Here is a 15,024-nt window from a genome sequence, read left to right as displayed (position 1 = left end):
ATGCACAACAAGGTTTAGTTTTCTATTTCATATACGCACTTATGTACATTACAGCTTCTAACAATCTACTGTAGTCCAATGAAACTCTTGACAGCATCTGACCGCAAGTCTCCAGTGAAGCTCAGTTTCAAGAAAGAGGAAAATAAAATTCATATGGCAAAATAAACAACCAAATTAAATAGCAAACCATACAAATAGTCCCCACCTCCTTTATAGTTCACCCCTCTTACATATATCACACCATCTCCAATCCACATCATAACCCTTTTCTATCCTAAACTCCATGCTCCATAAATCCCCCCACCCACTCCTATAGACCCCTCCGTCCACTCCTCAAACCCATTCATCCTCATCACTGCCCACTTAATCCCCTTTTTCATCCATTGCCACCACTCCATCCCCCTTTATACATAATCCCCCTATTAACATGTTCCATTACTTATCATCCACCTGCCCACATCATCTCCCCTTCATCATAATACTCAACCCTCCCATCCACAAAGTCATCATTAATCTCCTTCTGCCCACATCATCTCCCCTTTACCATAATACTCAACCCTCCCATCCACAAAGTCATCATTAATCTCCTTCTGCCCACATCAGCTCCCCTTCACCATAATACTCAACCCTCCCATCCACAAAGTCATCATTAATCTCCTTCTGCCCACATCATCTCCCCTTCACCATAATTCTCAACCCTCCCATCCACAAAGTCATCATTAATCTCCTTCTGCCCACATCATCTCCCCTTCACCATAATACTCAACCCTCCCATCCACAAAGTCATCATTAATCTCCTTCTCCTTCTCATTAATGCACCAAATCCTCAATCATTATCAAACCTCCCTCACTAACCTGCCATCCTATCATTAGCTTCCTCTTCCTTTATTATTAACCCATCCATCACTCACAGCTAAGCTGCTCCTCCACATTTACTAATCATACATCGGATCCCCTCTGAGTACGTCCGTACTACCAAAGAGCCTAAGAATGCATTCATCAGACAGCTTCCTACAAATAATGCATGTTTACATGAGGAGGAGAAAAGGGGCAGGTTGTAAAATATAGACATGAAGGTAGTTTATACGGGTAGACAAAATAATGGAGAACACAAGAAACAGTCAATTAAAACTAGGTAACTGCAGGGTGAGAATTTAGAATTGGTAAATGTTGTGTAAAATATCTAAGTAATGACTCCCATTACTAGGATTACAGAACTGTACACACTAGAGAACAGAGAAGACGTGTATAGATCTATAGCGGTTGCACAAGGTGGAACTATTACCTTCAAACGACTGGTCATGTCCTGGCAGCAGTTGCTCATCGCCTGCACATCCTCATTTATACTTTCTAGCTCCTGTAAGTAAATATCTGCATTATCCGTGTGCATTGTCAGATGCGTCTTATAAAGCACAAATATTATAAACACTCATATTATAAAAAAAAATATATATATAGTAATATCTCTATTAATGCATTCCATCATCTTACATCTGTCATGCTAATGTACCTCCTACTAACCTAGTCAGTGTATCATCTGTACTTCAAGTAACTTAGAGCCCGATTTATTAAGGATCTTAAATTAAGAAGTTTCTTATGTAAGTCTCCTGGACAAAACCATGCTACAATGCAAGGGGTAGCACACAAATACTTGATAGCTTATTCGTACACTGAAATTTGATGTCGATATGTGTGCTACATGAAAAAACAGTCAGTATTTAACTTATGTGCAAAACAGAAAACTAATTTGCACCCCTTGCATTGTAACATGGTTTTGTCCAGGAGACTTAAATAAGAAACTTCTTAATTTAAGATCCTTAATGAAACAGGCCCTTAGTTATTAAGATTCCCATCTCTTCTCATTGCCTTAGTTATTTTAATGATGTAATACACACTTCAGCTTGGTGTGCCATAACCATTCCCACCGTCCTCTAATCACTGCCCTTGGCATCTCTTATATTGCAGTAAGAATCATATGTCCCCTCACACTTCCCACAGATTTGTTGCAGATTTATTGTTGGAGTTCCAACCTACACCCCCCCCCCCCCCCCTCTCTTTGTTCTCTCCAGCATGTAAACACTACAATGTGTTTTCCGTGATTTTCATTATGCACTCGAGTCTCTGCCTCTCCTATGTTTTAAACACTAAGTGGGGAATTCAATTACCTGCGTTATTGTAAAGAACAACGCGTAGTATTACCGTTACTATGGTAATTTCAAAGCTGATTTTTTATTTCACCTCGCTAAGCCGCGAGCAGAAATCAGCATTGAAATTACTGTACTAACGGTAATTATGAGCACCCCGCAGTGTTCTTTAGAACAACGCAGGGAATTTATTTCCCCCTAAAAGTAATATAATTCACAATGTTTTCTAAACCCCAATATATGACGGGATAACTAATGTTTGGCTACGCTCTGACTGTAATGTTATTCTCAGTTAGTATTGGGGTTACAGCATACCCAATTCCATGGGGAAACCCTAGTTGATGAAGAAAGCCATAATACGCTTTATGAAAGCGTAGAGACGAAAACTGTGGTTTTGAGAACAGCTGGAATTGCACTGGGGTGAGTGCAGGTATGAGGATGCTGACTGTATAGTTCCATGTGGTGTTTCAGAGAGTTCCACGTGGTGTTTCAGAGAGTTCCACGTGGTGTTTCAGAGAGTTCCACGTGGTGTTTCAGATTTTCTTTTAAAGATGTGAGCTTTTATGTGTAGTCTTCTCAGCAGAGTATCTTCATTTAATATAGTTATACTATAAGAATATTTAAAATATTTTACAATTAGCAGCAGCCAGTCACAGCTTCAGCACTGAAGTAAGTAGTGTGTGTAACTTTAAATATTCTACGGACGGAGTGTAAGTATTTTAAGCATTATTTCTAGATTGGAGCCTTTATCAAGCATCTTAAAGACTGTCCATCCTATTACTTTAAGAGGGACTTTGAACTACCTGACCTGTGTGGAAAAGACTGATATGGAAATTCTCCCAGATGCAGGAAGGTCAGATAACTGAAGCTCTGCAGCTCCGATGTCTTACGTTACATCAAGGACAGCACTTTATTTTAAAGACTTACTTCTGTTGTATATAAATGCTTTGCCAATGCTACAGACACTTATGCTAATGCGTATACATTAAAAAAAAAAAAAATTGAAAACAAAATCTATAATGTATTCTACCTCCTTTAAAATATAGAGTAAATATAGCTGCTTAATACACAAGACGAACCTCTTTAACATTTTTAAATATAGCCACAAATTCTTCATTTATGGATAAACTCCTTCGTTCTATATCTCCCCGTAGGTTTCTCCGGCTTCTCAAACTGTTTTCACTAAAGAATGTGGAGAGGGCTTTAAGGGCTTCAAGCATTTCCTGTGGAAAACAAATGACAAAATGAATAGTAATTCTGCAAATCAACTATTTACGGTTTTAATTTACCATACAAATAACACTTGTGTCATTGTTTAACAGAACCCTCCCAGAAACGTCAGACTTAGAGAGGACCTTAAAAGAAAAACAATAACACATTTACAATTACAGTAACTCTCATTTACAAACTGCAGAAAATGAAAGGCCTGCCCCACTTTGTTATGTGCGCAAGTCCACCTAAGTGTTCCTCTAGCGCATTACAGGTTGCATGCTCTCTACCAGGCTATGGAAACACCACTGGTAAATCAATCTAAGCCCCCAAAATGTACATGGTGGCAACATTAAAATATCAAATTTCAACTTACTACAACTTTATGAACATCACCTTTCTTAATTTGACCTTTTCTCATGAAATAGTGTTCAGGGTAGCCTTGTTTATGGCTTAAAATTATCAAGAGATTAAGGGACCATCTAGCTGTATTTTATTACATGTAGCAGCTTTATGAGTTTTTAAGTTATTTTTATACTGGTTGAAAGGCCAGCAAGATGGAAAATGTGTCCCATTAAAAATATAGGGACGAAAGCAAGTCCTTCTGCAGAACTAAAAGGCTGTACACCTACCTGTAAACCAGAGAACAACTCCCAGAGCTCATTAAAATAATCCCATCCTGCAAAATGAAGTCTCTTTATTTCTGCAAAACTAGGCACCTAATATGCACTTACTAAGCAAAACCTTTAACTCCCTTCTGGCCTGTGCATATGTACAAACAGATGCATTAGCGCAAAAATAATCATGTGAAATCACCAAAGGCCATTTGCACATTCATGAATGAGTATTACCAGATCTCTTTCCCCTTTATCAGCAATAAGGCAAAGTTTGCATGCAGTGACTGCCTTGTTTTACAAACAGCACATGCATCCACATATTTATAATAAAAATACAAAATAACAGTTGCAATACGTGGAAGATAAGAGAAGTCTAAAATCAGTCAACAAAATAAAGATTCAATAAATTTGAATAGCAACACAATGCACATTAGGTGTGAAGTTAATATATCCTACGCACACACCACAGGTAGCACAGTGGCCTAGTGGTTAGCACTTCTGCCTCACAGCACTAGGGTCATGAGTTCTATTCCTGACCACGGCCTTATCTGTGTGGAGTTTGTATGTTCTCCCTGTGTTTGCGTGGGTTTCCTCCGGGTGCTCTGGTTTCCTCCCACACTTCAAAAACATACTGGTAGGTTAATTGGCTGCTATAAAAATTTACCCTATTCTCCCTGTGTGTGTGTGTGTGTGTGTGTGTGTGTCTATATTAGGGAATTTAGACTGTAAGCTCCAAAGGGGCAGGGACTGATGTGAATGAGTTCTCTGTACAGCGCTGCAGAATTAGTGGCGCTATACAAATAAATGATGATGATGATGAAGGTAGCAGCAGTTTGTCAACACACTGAAATACACAAAGGTATTTAATGCAAAGCTATAACCCATGGTTCCTTAAAACCTAAGTCAAGGTGTTTTGATGTATAAAACCAAACAATTGCAGAAAGCCTTTGCATTTCAGTGACAAAGACTATAATGAAACCAGGTCTGTATATTAGTGTGTAGTTGATGGAAGGAGGGGTGATCTTGTAAATATTTCCAGTCTTGCACGGTTATGGGGACCATAACAGTGCAAAACTGGAAAAATTTTCAAGATCACCCCTCCTCAGATCAAATCTATCAGACATATTACTTGATGTTTACAATAAAAGTGTTCTCTTTAAAGCATCTGCAAACCTCTCACATACAAAACCTGTTCCCTTCACTTTATGACATGGTCACAGACGTATGATGTGGAAATCTGGTCTTTCTGCACCAGCTGTGGCTGTCCAGCTGTTCTGAAACTACAAAGCCTAATATGTTCTAGGCTGAGGTTGTGGGACCTACAGTTCCACAATAACTGGAGAGCTACCTGGCAGTGGCCTATACTGTCCAAGTTCCTCCCTTCCTCACCTTGTCATTATCAAGTCGAGTCTCCAAGATTTTGTTGAGTTTCCTAGACAGGGGATTGGAGCTGAGAGTGGAGGATGTGGAGAGTGAGGCACTGCCACCGTTCACCTCTACCTCAGCCATCTCCCCTCACTGCCGGCTGCGATTCCTCTCTGTAAAGCCGTGGAACGCAGACACTGGCCGCTGACACGCACAGCAGCGCGGACTTCCGGGATATCAACCAATCAGCTTCAGCGACACGTCACCCACAGTAACGTCACCCCTCTTCCATGGACAGAGCTGGCGGAGCGACACGAAGACGCATGCGCCAAGGTTAATGGCAATGGTTTTTGTTTTTTTTATCTTTCTGCAATTTTCATAGATTAACATTAGTGCAAATTAAACGGTTTATGTAAGTCCAAGATCCCTAATTATTTTTAACTGCACTAAGCTGAGCTAAAATTATTTACTGGCATTTGAAAAAAGTTTAACAGCAATTACCTGTTTACATCAACTGGAAAATAAGTGGAAAATTAGACAGCTATTATAATATTATGTAAAGTAGGCAGGTTGGCACCATACCTCTTTATTCTAGATTTAACACAAACTTGCCTAGTTTTATTTACTCCCCACTGGGAAAGAGGGCGTGATGAGGATTTGCAGCATTGCATGGTGTGGGGGGGGAGGGCAAGGCATGATACCACAAACCAAGTCATTAAGCCATCCAGTAGTGCGCCTGCACTTCTGGGTGAGTTCCCGAAATTTCTGAATCTCCAGAAGAGTAGGCTATTATGACTTAAGAACATACATGCCAACTTTCAAAACTTCTGTGTGAGAAGTTTTGAAAGTTTATGACGCGATTAATCCGCGCCCCTGCCATTCAATGCAGTGAATTTTGGCGAATCCGGGAGGTTTGCCTACTCTCGGACTCCCCAAAATTCGGGAGCCTCCCGGGTATTCCGGGAGAGTAGGCAAGTATGCTTAAGATCAGTGGTTGAAATGGGGATGTATACGTTGTTGCTTCTACTTCCTTCATTGTGAAACTATCAAATTCCATTCACTTAACATTCCCATTACATTTTTCATACCACCACTTATAAATGTCTACTTTGACCACAGCTTAAGATCATGTAAAATAATATAGTATAGGTAGTATGTAAGAAATGCTGATAAACCATACTTGCCTACTTTCAGTAGGCGACGTCCGGGAGAGGGGCGTGACTAGATGGCGGGAGGGGGCGGGGTGCCTTGTATCGTGTCGTTTTGGCTACGCCCCCACAAGAAAATGACGTTTTGTCGCGGGGCCGGACCAAAATGATGCGATTCTCGGTGAATCACGCCATTTTATCAAGGGAATTGCGGGATGCGGGAGAAATGCCAACTCTCCCGGGAGACCGACCCGAATTTCGGGAGTCTACCGGACTTTCTGGGTATATGATAAACCACAATGCAGTTAGACAGGCTTTTTGTAAAAAAAAAATAAGGATGAAAACAAATTTATAAATCTATAACATTAATATTAAAAGAAAATGTAAATAATTTCTAAACATGCTTTATTCTAAAAGCAAAAAGCATATAAAAAAAACGTGAAGTTAGGCTACTTGGATATTAAAATAACTCTACAAAATGTATTGCATTTTGGGCAGGACAGGCAGTACCTCTTGCTGCCGTATGTATTCCTGGCCAGTAAAACTGTAGTAACACTTTCCGAGGTCTTATTTTGTCTCAAATGAGCCCCACAAAGATGTGTGTGCAGGTTTCAAAACTAAAGGGATGTGTACCTGCGGTATCAATAATTGTTCAACATTTTTCTCTTGAACAAGTCCCGCTCTATACAATAAATCCTCCTTAATAAATATATAAATAAGGTAAACATGGCCAGCCTGTTAGCTTTCACTGCATCGTTAACTTCAACAAAAGATTTAAATGCATTCTAGGGTAGCATCATTAAGCTGATCCCTAGCAAGTACTTGTAATGAAATGAGCCTTGGAATTGGGGACCAGTCTTCAGCTTCCCCCGGTGTCGTCAAAGTTTCCACGACAGTGTCACCGGCTGCTCCTTTCGTCTCCCAAGGAGAGCCTTGGGAAGAGTAGCTGGGAGTTCTGTGTGCAGAGAAGCGTGGAAAAGTAATCCTGTGTGCACATCAGCCTGCAGACTTGCAGAGAAAGTATCAGTCTCTCCCTTAATAGTCTGTGACAAACTGTTCTTTTTGCCCCAATATATTAAGCAAACACATAGAAGCAACAAATGACAATGAACTGTAAAGCAGTGAATGATGGCAGTTCAGAGTACACAGGGCGATGGATCGCAAGTGTCTCTATGCTTCAATCACCCGAGTCTAAAAATCACACCACGTGTTTTCACATTCATCAGCATAGAGGTGGTAGTGAAGTCCAAATAAGCATGTATGTCAGAAAACTTCTTCAAAACCTGATTGCAGGAGCCCCTTGATTCCGATTCCTGTGGTTCAAGTTCCCATTGAACAGATAGGTATGGTCCTGGTGGGTCTGTTGGAAAAATTGGCTTGAGGGCACCAGTTTGTCTTAGTGATTCTTAATTATGGCTGGCGCTATCTGGAAGCCATTCCGTTGCTTAATAACAAGTCAAGTACCATAGCCAAGGAGCTACTACTTCTTTATATGAGGCTGGAGATTCCGAAAGAAATCTGAACTGACCAGGATACGTCTTTCATGTCAAAGTTAATAAAAGAGTTAAGTCAATTACTTGGCTTAAAGGCCCTCTGTACCTCGGCCTGCAAACAAATGGGCTGGTGGAGCGATTTAACCATGCTTTAAAACAGATTAGAAGGGCAGTGGTACAAGAAAGGGCTGGGATACTCTTCTCCCTTTTCTAATATTCATGGTGCGGAAAGTATCACAAGCCTCAACAGGGTTTAGTCCATTTGAGCTTTTTTATGGAAGACAGCTTAGAGGCACTTTGGACATCCTCAATGAGGGTTGGGAACAGCAAGAACCCAAAGAGCCAAATGTAGTTCAGTTTGTTGCAGAATTCTATAGGAGGATGAGACAAATAGGCCCTCTGGTGAGACAACACTTAGAGGATGCCCAGGAGCGTCAGAAAAGACATTATGACACTCGGGCAGTAGTCCTTTCTTTCAACCTGGGAAACAAAGTATTAGTTCTTATCCCCACCCAGTAAAGTGAACTTTTTGCTGACTGGCAGGGACCTTATGAGGTTATGAAGGTGGTTGGCGCATTGAATCCTTCGGTTTGGTAGAAGGCGGGAGGAACAAATTTATCATGTCAGTTTACTAAAACCTTGGCACAAGGAAAATCCTGTGTCTTTGATGACAGCCATTAAAACAGAGGATTGTGAGGTAACCATTGAGTCCTCCTTGACACCGCCTCTAAAGCAGTAGATGGTAGACATGGTGGCTCGAAGCAGGGACATCTTTTCCCCTATTCCTGGGCATACCACACTTATAGAACATGACATAATCACAGCCCAGGGCTAGATGGGCTGCAGTGAAACGAGAAGTTGAAAACATGATTCATCAAATCATTGTGGAAGAATCCACCAGTGAGTGTATTAGTCCTATTGTACTAGTCCCGAAACCCAATGGGACAATACGCTTTTGCAATGACTTTAGACATTTAGATAAGGTCAACCAGTTTGCCACTTATTCTATGCCAGAAATAGTGAAACTGGTGAAGAATGTAGGCAGAAGTGAATATCTGACTACTTTAGACCTCACAAAAGGGTATTGGCAGATACCTATAACAGCCTCTGCCAAACCCAAAACTGCGTTCTCTACACCTGAGGGCTTATTCCAATATAAGGTGTTGCCTTTTGGGCTACATCAAGCAACTGCCATCCAGAGGGCAGCTCTTAAAGTCACATAAGGCGTATGCTACTGCATATCTGGATGACATAGTCATCTACTCCTGGGATTGGGAATCACATCTTCCCAAAGTGGAGGCTGTCTTGAATGTTTGTGGGCACATGGCCTTACTGCCAATCCTGAGAAATGTGCATTGGCCATCCTAGGTACCAGGGATATGTAGTTGTACAGGGGAAGGTCAAACCCCAGGTCAATAAAGTAGAAGCCATAAAGAACTGGCCCAAGCCAAAGAGAAGGATCCAACTCAGGATATTTCTAGGCTTGGTAGGATACTATGCTACTCAGGCTACTCCACTCACAGAGCTTCTAAAAAAGCCTGTTATACAAGACTGACTTTATGTACAGCTCCAGTGCTACAAGCGCCTGATTTCAATAAGAAATTTTGTCTACAGACTGATGCCTCTGGAGGTCGCCTGGGTGCAGTACTTTCACAAAAGGTGGATGGGGAGGAGAAACCCATCCTGCATCTCAGTTGCAAACTTTTAGAAGGAAGTAGAAAAAGTATGGAACAGTTGAACATCGAATGGGCTGTGGAAGCCCTCCGGTATTACCTTTTGGGAGGGAGTGTTTATCCTAGTGATAGACAAGCACCATTGAATTGGATGCAAATGAACAAAGGTCAGTGCCAGAGTGACCCAATAGTTCTTGGCATTGCAGCCATTCCACTTCACCATGGAGCATAGACAAGGAACTGTGCATGATAATGCGGATGCTCTCTCCCGAAAATATGAGCTCCTCGCAGTATCCAGTTCGCCTAAGTTGGCGAGGCCAAGAAGAGGGGTATGTGGCAAATAGGGCATTTTGCCACAGACTGTTAAGTGAGAGACTGATACTTTCCCAGGGTTAATTCTCCACACTTCTCTGCACACAGGTTCATAGGTGGAGCACATGGGTGTTATTCATTTTTGGTTTAGTTAGTTAGTGCTGGGGAGAACTCATGAATAGTTGGGTTTGTAGGCGGGGCGATGTTAGACAGTGGCCAATGTCTAGTGAGGAAACTGGATGTTTAGCCAGAAGCAGAGTCATGTGAAATTATAAAATACTTTGGTTTGGTTGATTTCTGGAACTATACCTCTTGCTGTCTGTACCATCCTGACATCTGTGAATAAAATGCAGCAAAGTGGTTCAGCAAAACCTGTGAGAGCATTATCTGTTACTGTGTCATGATATGTTACAAGTTAACCCGTGCATGATACTCATGCATTCTAGTCAAATCAAGCTACTTAAGGTGTTAAAAAGGTTCTTGTCATGCATTTGGGCCATAGTCCAGGCCTCAACCACCAACCACTCCCCACTGTCACCCCCAGCAACCACCAACCACTCCCAACTGTCACTTCTCCTTCAAGAAATATATATATATTTTTTTTAAATCTTTATAAACACTTTTAACAATTAACAAATTAAATTAACAAATTAAAAACATCTTAGTATACCAAACTTCAGCCCTTTCTGAATTTTTTTTCCCACACTCTAACAATTTAGTAGGTCAGTGTATAACTCCGCCCAGCAGGTGGCGCTGCAGCTTGGTTTTATTTTTTCCACACACAGACAGACTAACACACGCCACTAGACATTTATATTATAGATTGTATGCTGTGTACGTTTGCTGTTCATATTTATGTTAATTGTTATATAAGTTAGACAAGTTATTATTAAATGTCACCAGGTGGAGTGTTAAATCAGGGATACGAGAGAACAAGCTGTCTGGATGAAACAATTATCGTATGCAGATATAATGCTATTAATATTTTCTAGTTTAGCCAACAAGGTCATTGTTATACTAGTACCTTTCGTAACCTGGCTACCAGGACTAGTTCTGGGAATATTGGACGGGATATAACCTGTGTTTTGACTCTATTGGTGTGTTCGTGGATTGGTGATTAGTACTGCTCTTCCGTCACATGTATTTACTCTACCTGAAAAAAATCGCATCTGTCTGATGATTGTATAGCCGCATGTCTGTTTTGCAATTTAGGGAATAAACTGCGTTTTGGTTGTTCTTTTAAAAAAACAGACTAGGACGTACGGTCCTCACAACAACAGACAAATCTACCTATTCTCCTCTGACCTCTCGCCTTCTTTTTTATCCCATGTGTCCAACTGCATCTCTGCCATCTCCATCTGGATATCCCAATGCTACCAAAAGCATAATATGTCCAAAAACGGAGCTATAACCCCTTTTCCAGGTTGTCTCACGGTTGACAATATCACAGTCACTCCTGTTCCACAAGCCCGCTGCCTTAGTGTCATCCTTGATTTTACCTTCAGCTTCACTCCACACAAACAGTCCCTTGCAATGTTTTGTCACCCACTCCTTCGGAATATTGAGAGAATACACCTCTTTCTAACTCAGGTTGTAATGAAAACCCTTGCAACTTCCTACTATCTATTGCACCACTGTGCAAATTCCTCAACTGGTTCCCTACTCCTTCTAGAATTCAATTCATGCTTTTTACCCTCACCTTCAAAGCCCTCTCCAAGTCCTCCCCTCCATATAGCTCTGATCTTATCACAAGATACACTTTCTCTCGCCCTCTGTGATCTACCTCTGACCTGTGCCTCCAAGCTTTCTCCCATGTTGCTCCCCTCTTAATGAATTCTCTAACCCCTCATATCAGAATCACCCCAACCTAAAATCTTTCAGCTCACCTTCAATATCATCATCATTTATTTATATAGCGCCAACAAATTCCGTAGCGCTTTACAATTGGGAACAAACATTGATAAGACAATACTGGTAATACATACAGACAGAGAGGTAAGAGAACCCTGCTCGCAAGCTTACATTCTATAGGACAATGGGAGTTTGAAACACAAGGGCATGTGCTACATCATATTGCACAATAGACCAACTAGAACGCAAAGGTAAAAGTACTGAGTGGGCTGTGTGTGTGGCAATGTTGGTCAGAGGGTTGTTGTCTTGCGTTAGCAGTGTAAAGGATGGTAATAGGGTAATCTAGGGAAATTAAGATGGTGGTTGAGGAATATCGTAACCTTGTCTGAAGAGGTGGTTTTTTCAGTGAACGCTTGAAGGTTTGAAGACTAGAGGAAAGTCCACAAAGTGGGTGCAGCCTGAAAAAAGTCCTGTAACCGAGAGTGGGAGGATGTGATGAGAGTGGAAGAGAGACGCAGATCTTGTGCAGAACGGAGGTGTCGAGTTGGGAGATATTTTGAGACAAGTGAGGAAATGTATGTCGGTGCAATTTTGTTGATGGCCCTGTATGTTAGTAGAAGAATTTTATATTGGATTTGTTGAAATACAGGCAGCCAATGTAGACATTGACAGAGTGGCTCAGCAGAGGAATAACGGTTAGTAAGGAAAATCAATCTAGCCGCGTGCAAAATAGATTGTAGGGGTTCAAGTCTGACTTTGGGAAGACCAGTAAGGAGGGAATTGCAATAGTCGATGCGGGAGATGATGAGTGCATGAATTAATGTTTTTGCGGTGTCTTGTGTCAGATATGTGCGTATTCTGGAAATGTTTTTAGGTGTATGTAACATGATTTAGATATAGAGTTGATGTGGGGAATAAACGACAGTTGTGAATTAAGGATTACACCTAGGCATCGAGCTTGCGGGGTGGGATTTATGGTCATGTTATCAACAGAAATAGAAATGTCAGGCAGGAGGCTTCTGTTTTTGGGTGGGAATATTATTAATTCCGTTTTTGTAAGATTGAGTTGGCGAGAAGACATCCAAGATGAAATGGCAGAAAGACAGTCAGTAACGCGAGACAACACAGATGGTGAAAGATCAGAAGAGGATAGATAAATTTATGTATCATCCGCATAGAGATGATACTGAAATCCAAAGGAGCTTAAGAGTTTTCCAAGAGAAGTGGTGTAGATAGAGAATAGCAGATGACCTAAGACTGAGCATTGTGGTACTCCCAACTGATAAAGGAAACGGAACAGAGGTGGATCCAGAGAAACTAACACTGAAAGAGCGATTAGATAGGTAGGATGAGAGCCAGGATAGGACAGTGCCTTCAAGACCTAGGGATTGTAGCGTTTGTATGAGGAGAGAGTGATAAGATGTTGGGAGGTGTGCAGTATGTAATTCCGATTTCAGCCTTTGGGGTAAATGTATTAAGCTGCGATTTTTAAAATCCAGCGATTTTCTCGGGCGAGTTTAAACTCGCTGATGTATTAACCTGCGATTTGATGTAAAATCGCCAGAGATTAGTTTTTTTTAAAAAAAATTGCAGCAATTCGTTGTCCTGATTTTTTCTCCACTCTAGCTATACAAATCTCCAAATGTATGAAGCTGCGATTTTGCAAACTCCACCAAGTCTGAAACAAACCTCACCAGATACAACACGCTGCTTTCTATAGGCACGGTTGCCAAACACATCACTGTTACACTGCCTGATTATACAGCCGCAGGTCCCTGCGACTGTCTAAAGTTTAGAAAGAAAAAATGCGTGGGGTTGTGCCGTCCAAGCACTATTAACACTAGTGCTGCCAGCCTACTGCTGGTTGCGTGAAAATCGTGAAAAAAAATTGCGTGTCCCCCCCATTTATATGCAACCAGCCCTAGGCATACCAGTCGGATTGGGTGGCAATATAGCAGGTGGGCACGCAGCAGGGGTCCCCCTGCCATAATGACAAAACAACCCTAGGCTGTTAAGCGCTGGGCTGCATTCCCTAGAGAGTGTGGTCCGCAAAATAGAAATGAACAAGACCCCCATCTAGGGACAACCAGCCCAGTGCTGAAAGCACTACGGCTCTTCCTACACCCCTGGGCAGTGGGTGTACGGTAATAAAGGCGATGGTATGTTAAAAAAAAGCAGGCGCCATTTTTGTTTGTGGAACTACAACTCCCAGCCAAGCCGGGCTGCCCTAAACAGTTTGGGCATGCTGGTGCTTGTAGAACTATAAGCACAAGCATACCCATGGCAGCCTGGCCATGCTGGAACTTGGAGAACCACAAGTGCCAACATGGCCTGACACCCATACCTTGCTGTGACCTGTAGTTCCACAAAAATGTTAAATAAGCCACTGCACCCTCAGTAAAACCACATATATTTATTAAAAATAATAAAACCCCATATACTCATCAATCTGATGTCTTAATCTTTTGCCAGCAGTTTTTAATCCAAAATGGCTTGAAATTCATGTCCAAAAATATTTGTAATTCCAAAGAGCACATGTTTCAAAATATCTTCTGTTCTTAGGGTTAAATAGACCCCATTTTGTAATTCCACATTGCTTGAAGTCTTCTTTTGTTCGGATCAGGAGGACCCCCCATTTGTAAATCCAGCCAGAACATTCTTGACGACACTTACTTTGCTTGTATCTAATACAAGCAACCCAATGCGATTGCGAATGAAATAAAGCTGCAAGCTCTATAGTTTACGGGAATCCCATGCCGTGTGTCCCCCTACTATAGTACCACCCACCCTGGCTGGTTTGCCTAGTGCTGGTTGCAACCAGCAGGAGGCTTGTAAGCACTATTGTTAATAGTGCTTGTATGGGGGGACGCCGCGCTTTTTTTTTCTAGTAATATAATTTAATTTATCAGAAAATAGCCAGAGTTTGCCATGTAAAACTTTCAACTAATCAGAAATCAGTATTAGTTTGCAAATGCCGATTTTCAGCTAAACACTGGTGAGTTTGCTAAAGACAGGCGACTTTGAAATCGGCACAAATCGGAAGAGATGAACAGTGATTTGGGAGAACATACTAATACATATATCTCCTGTGATATGTGGCAATTTTTAATCACAGAAAATTTTGACCTTGATACATTTACCCCTTGGCGTTTACCATAGAAATCTTATATTTTCCTTTACCTGGTTGTGTCTCACTTTCTTCAGTAACCAAA

At 41.3% G+C, this 15,024-nt stretch overlaps 1 protein-coding gene across 1 annotated transcript in view; it reads right to left on the bottom strand.

Annotated features, from left to right (window-relative positions):
- The window catches only part of COG6 (component of oligomeric golgi complex 6), an 82,161-nt gene extending 76,598 nt beyond the window's left edge, over positions 1-5,563 (bottom strand). Inside the window, exons 1-3 of the mRNA XM_075199039.1 lie at positions 5,360-5,563; positions 3,224-3,367; positions 1,286-1,357 (exon numbers count right to left, since the gene is read on the bottom strand). Coding sequence (XP_075055140.1) covers positions 1,286-1,357; positions 3,224-3,367; positions 5,360-5,479 — 336 coding nt within the window. The 5' untranslated portion in view covers positions 5,480-5,563. The remainder of the gene's footprint in view (positions 1-1,285; positions 1,358-3,223; positions 3,368-5,359) is intronic.
- Positions 5,564-15,024: the final 9,461 nt, after the last annotated feature.

This window comes from Mixophyes fleayi, chromosome 2 (genome assembly GCF_038048845.1).
Source record: "Mixophyes fleayi isolate aMixFle1 chromosome 2, aMixFle1.hap1, whole genome shotgun sequence".
NCBI lineage: Eukaryota > Metazoa > Chordata > Amphibia > Anura > Limnodynastidae > Mixophyes > Mixophyes fleayi.
The sequence above is the reverse complement of the archived record's forward strand: the minus strand, read 5'-3'. Positions and strand labels throughout refer to the sequence as shown.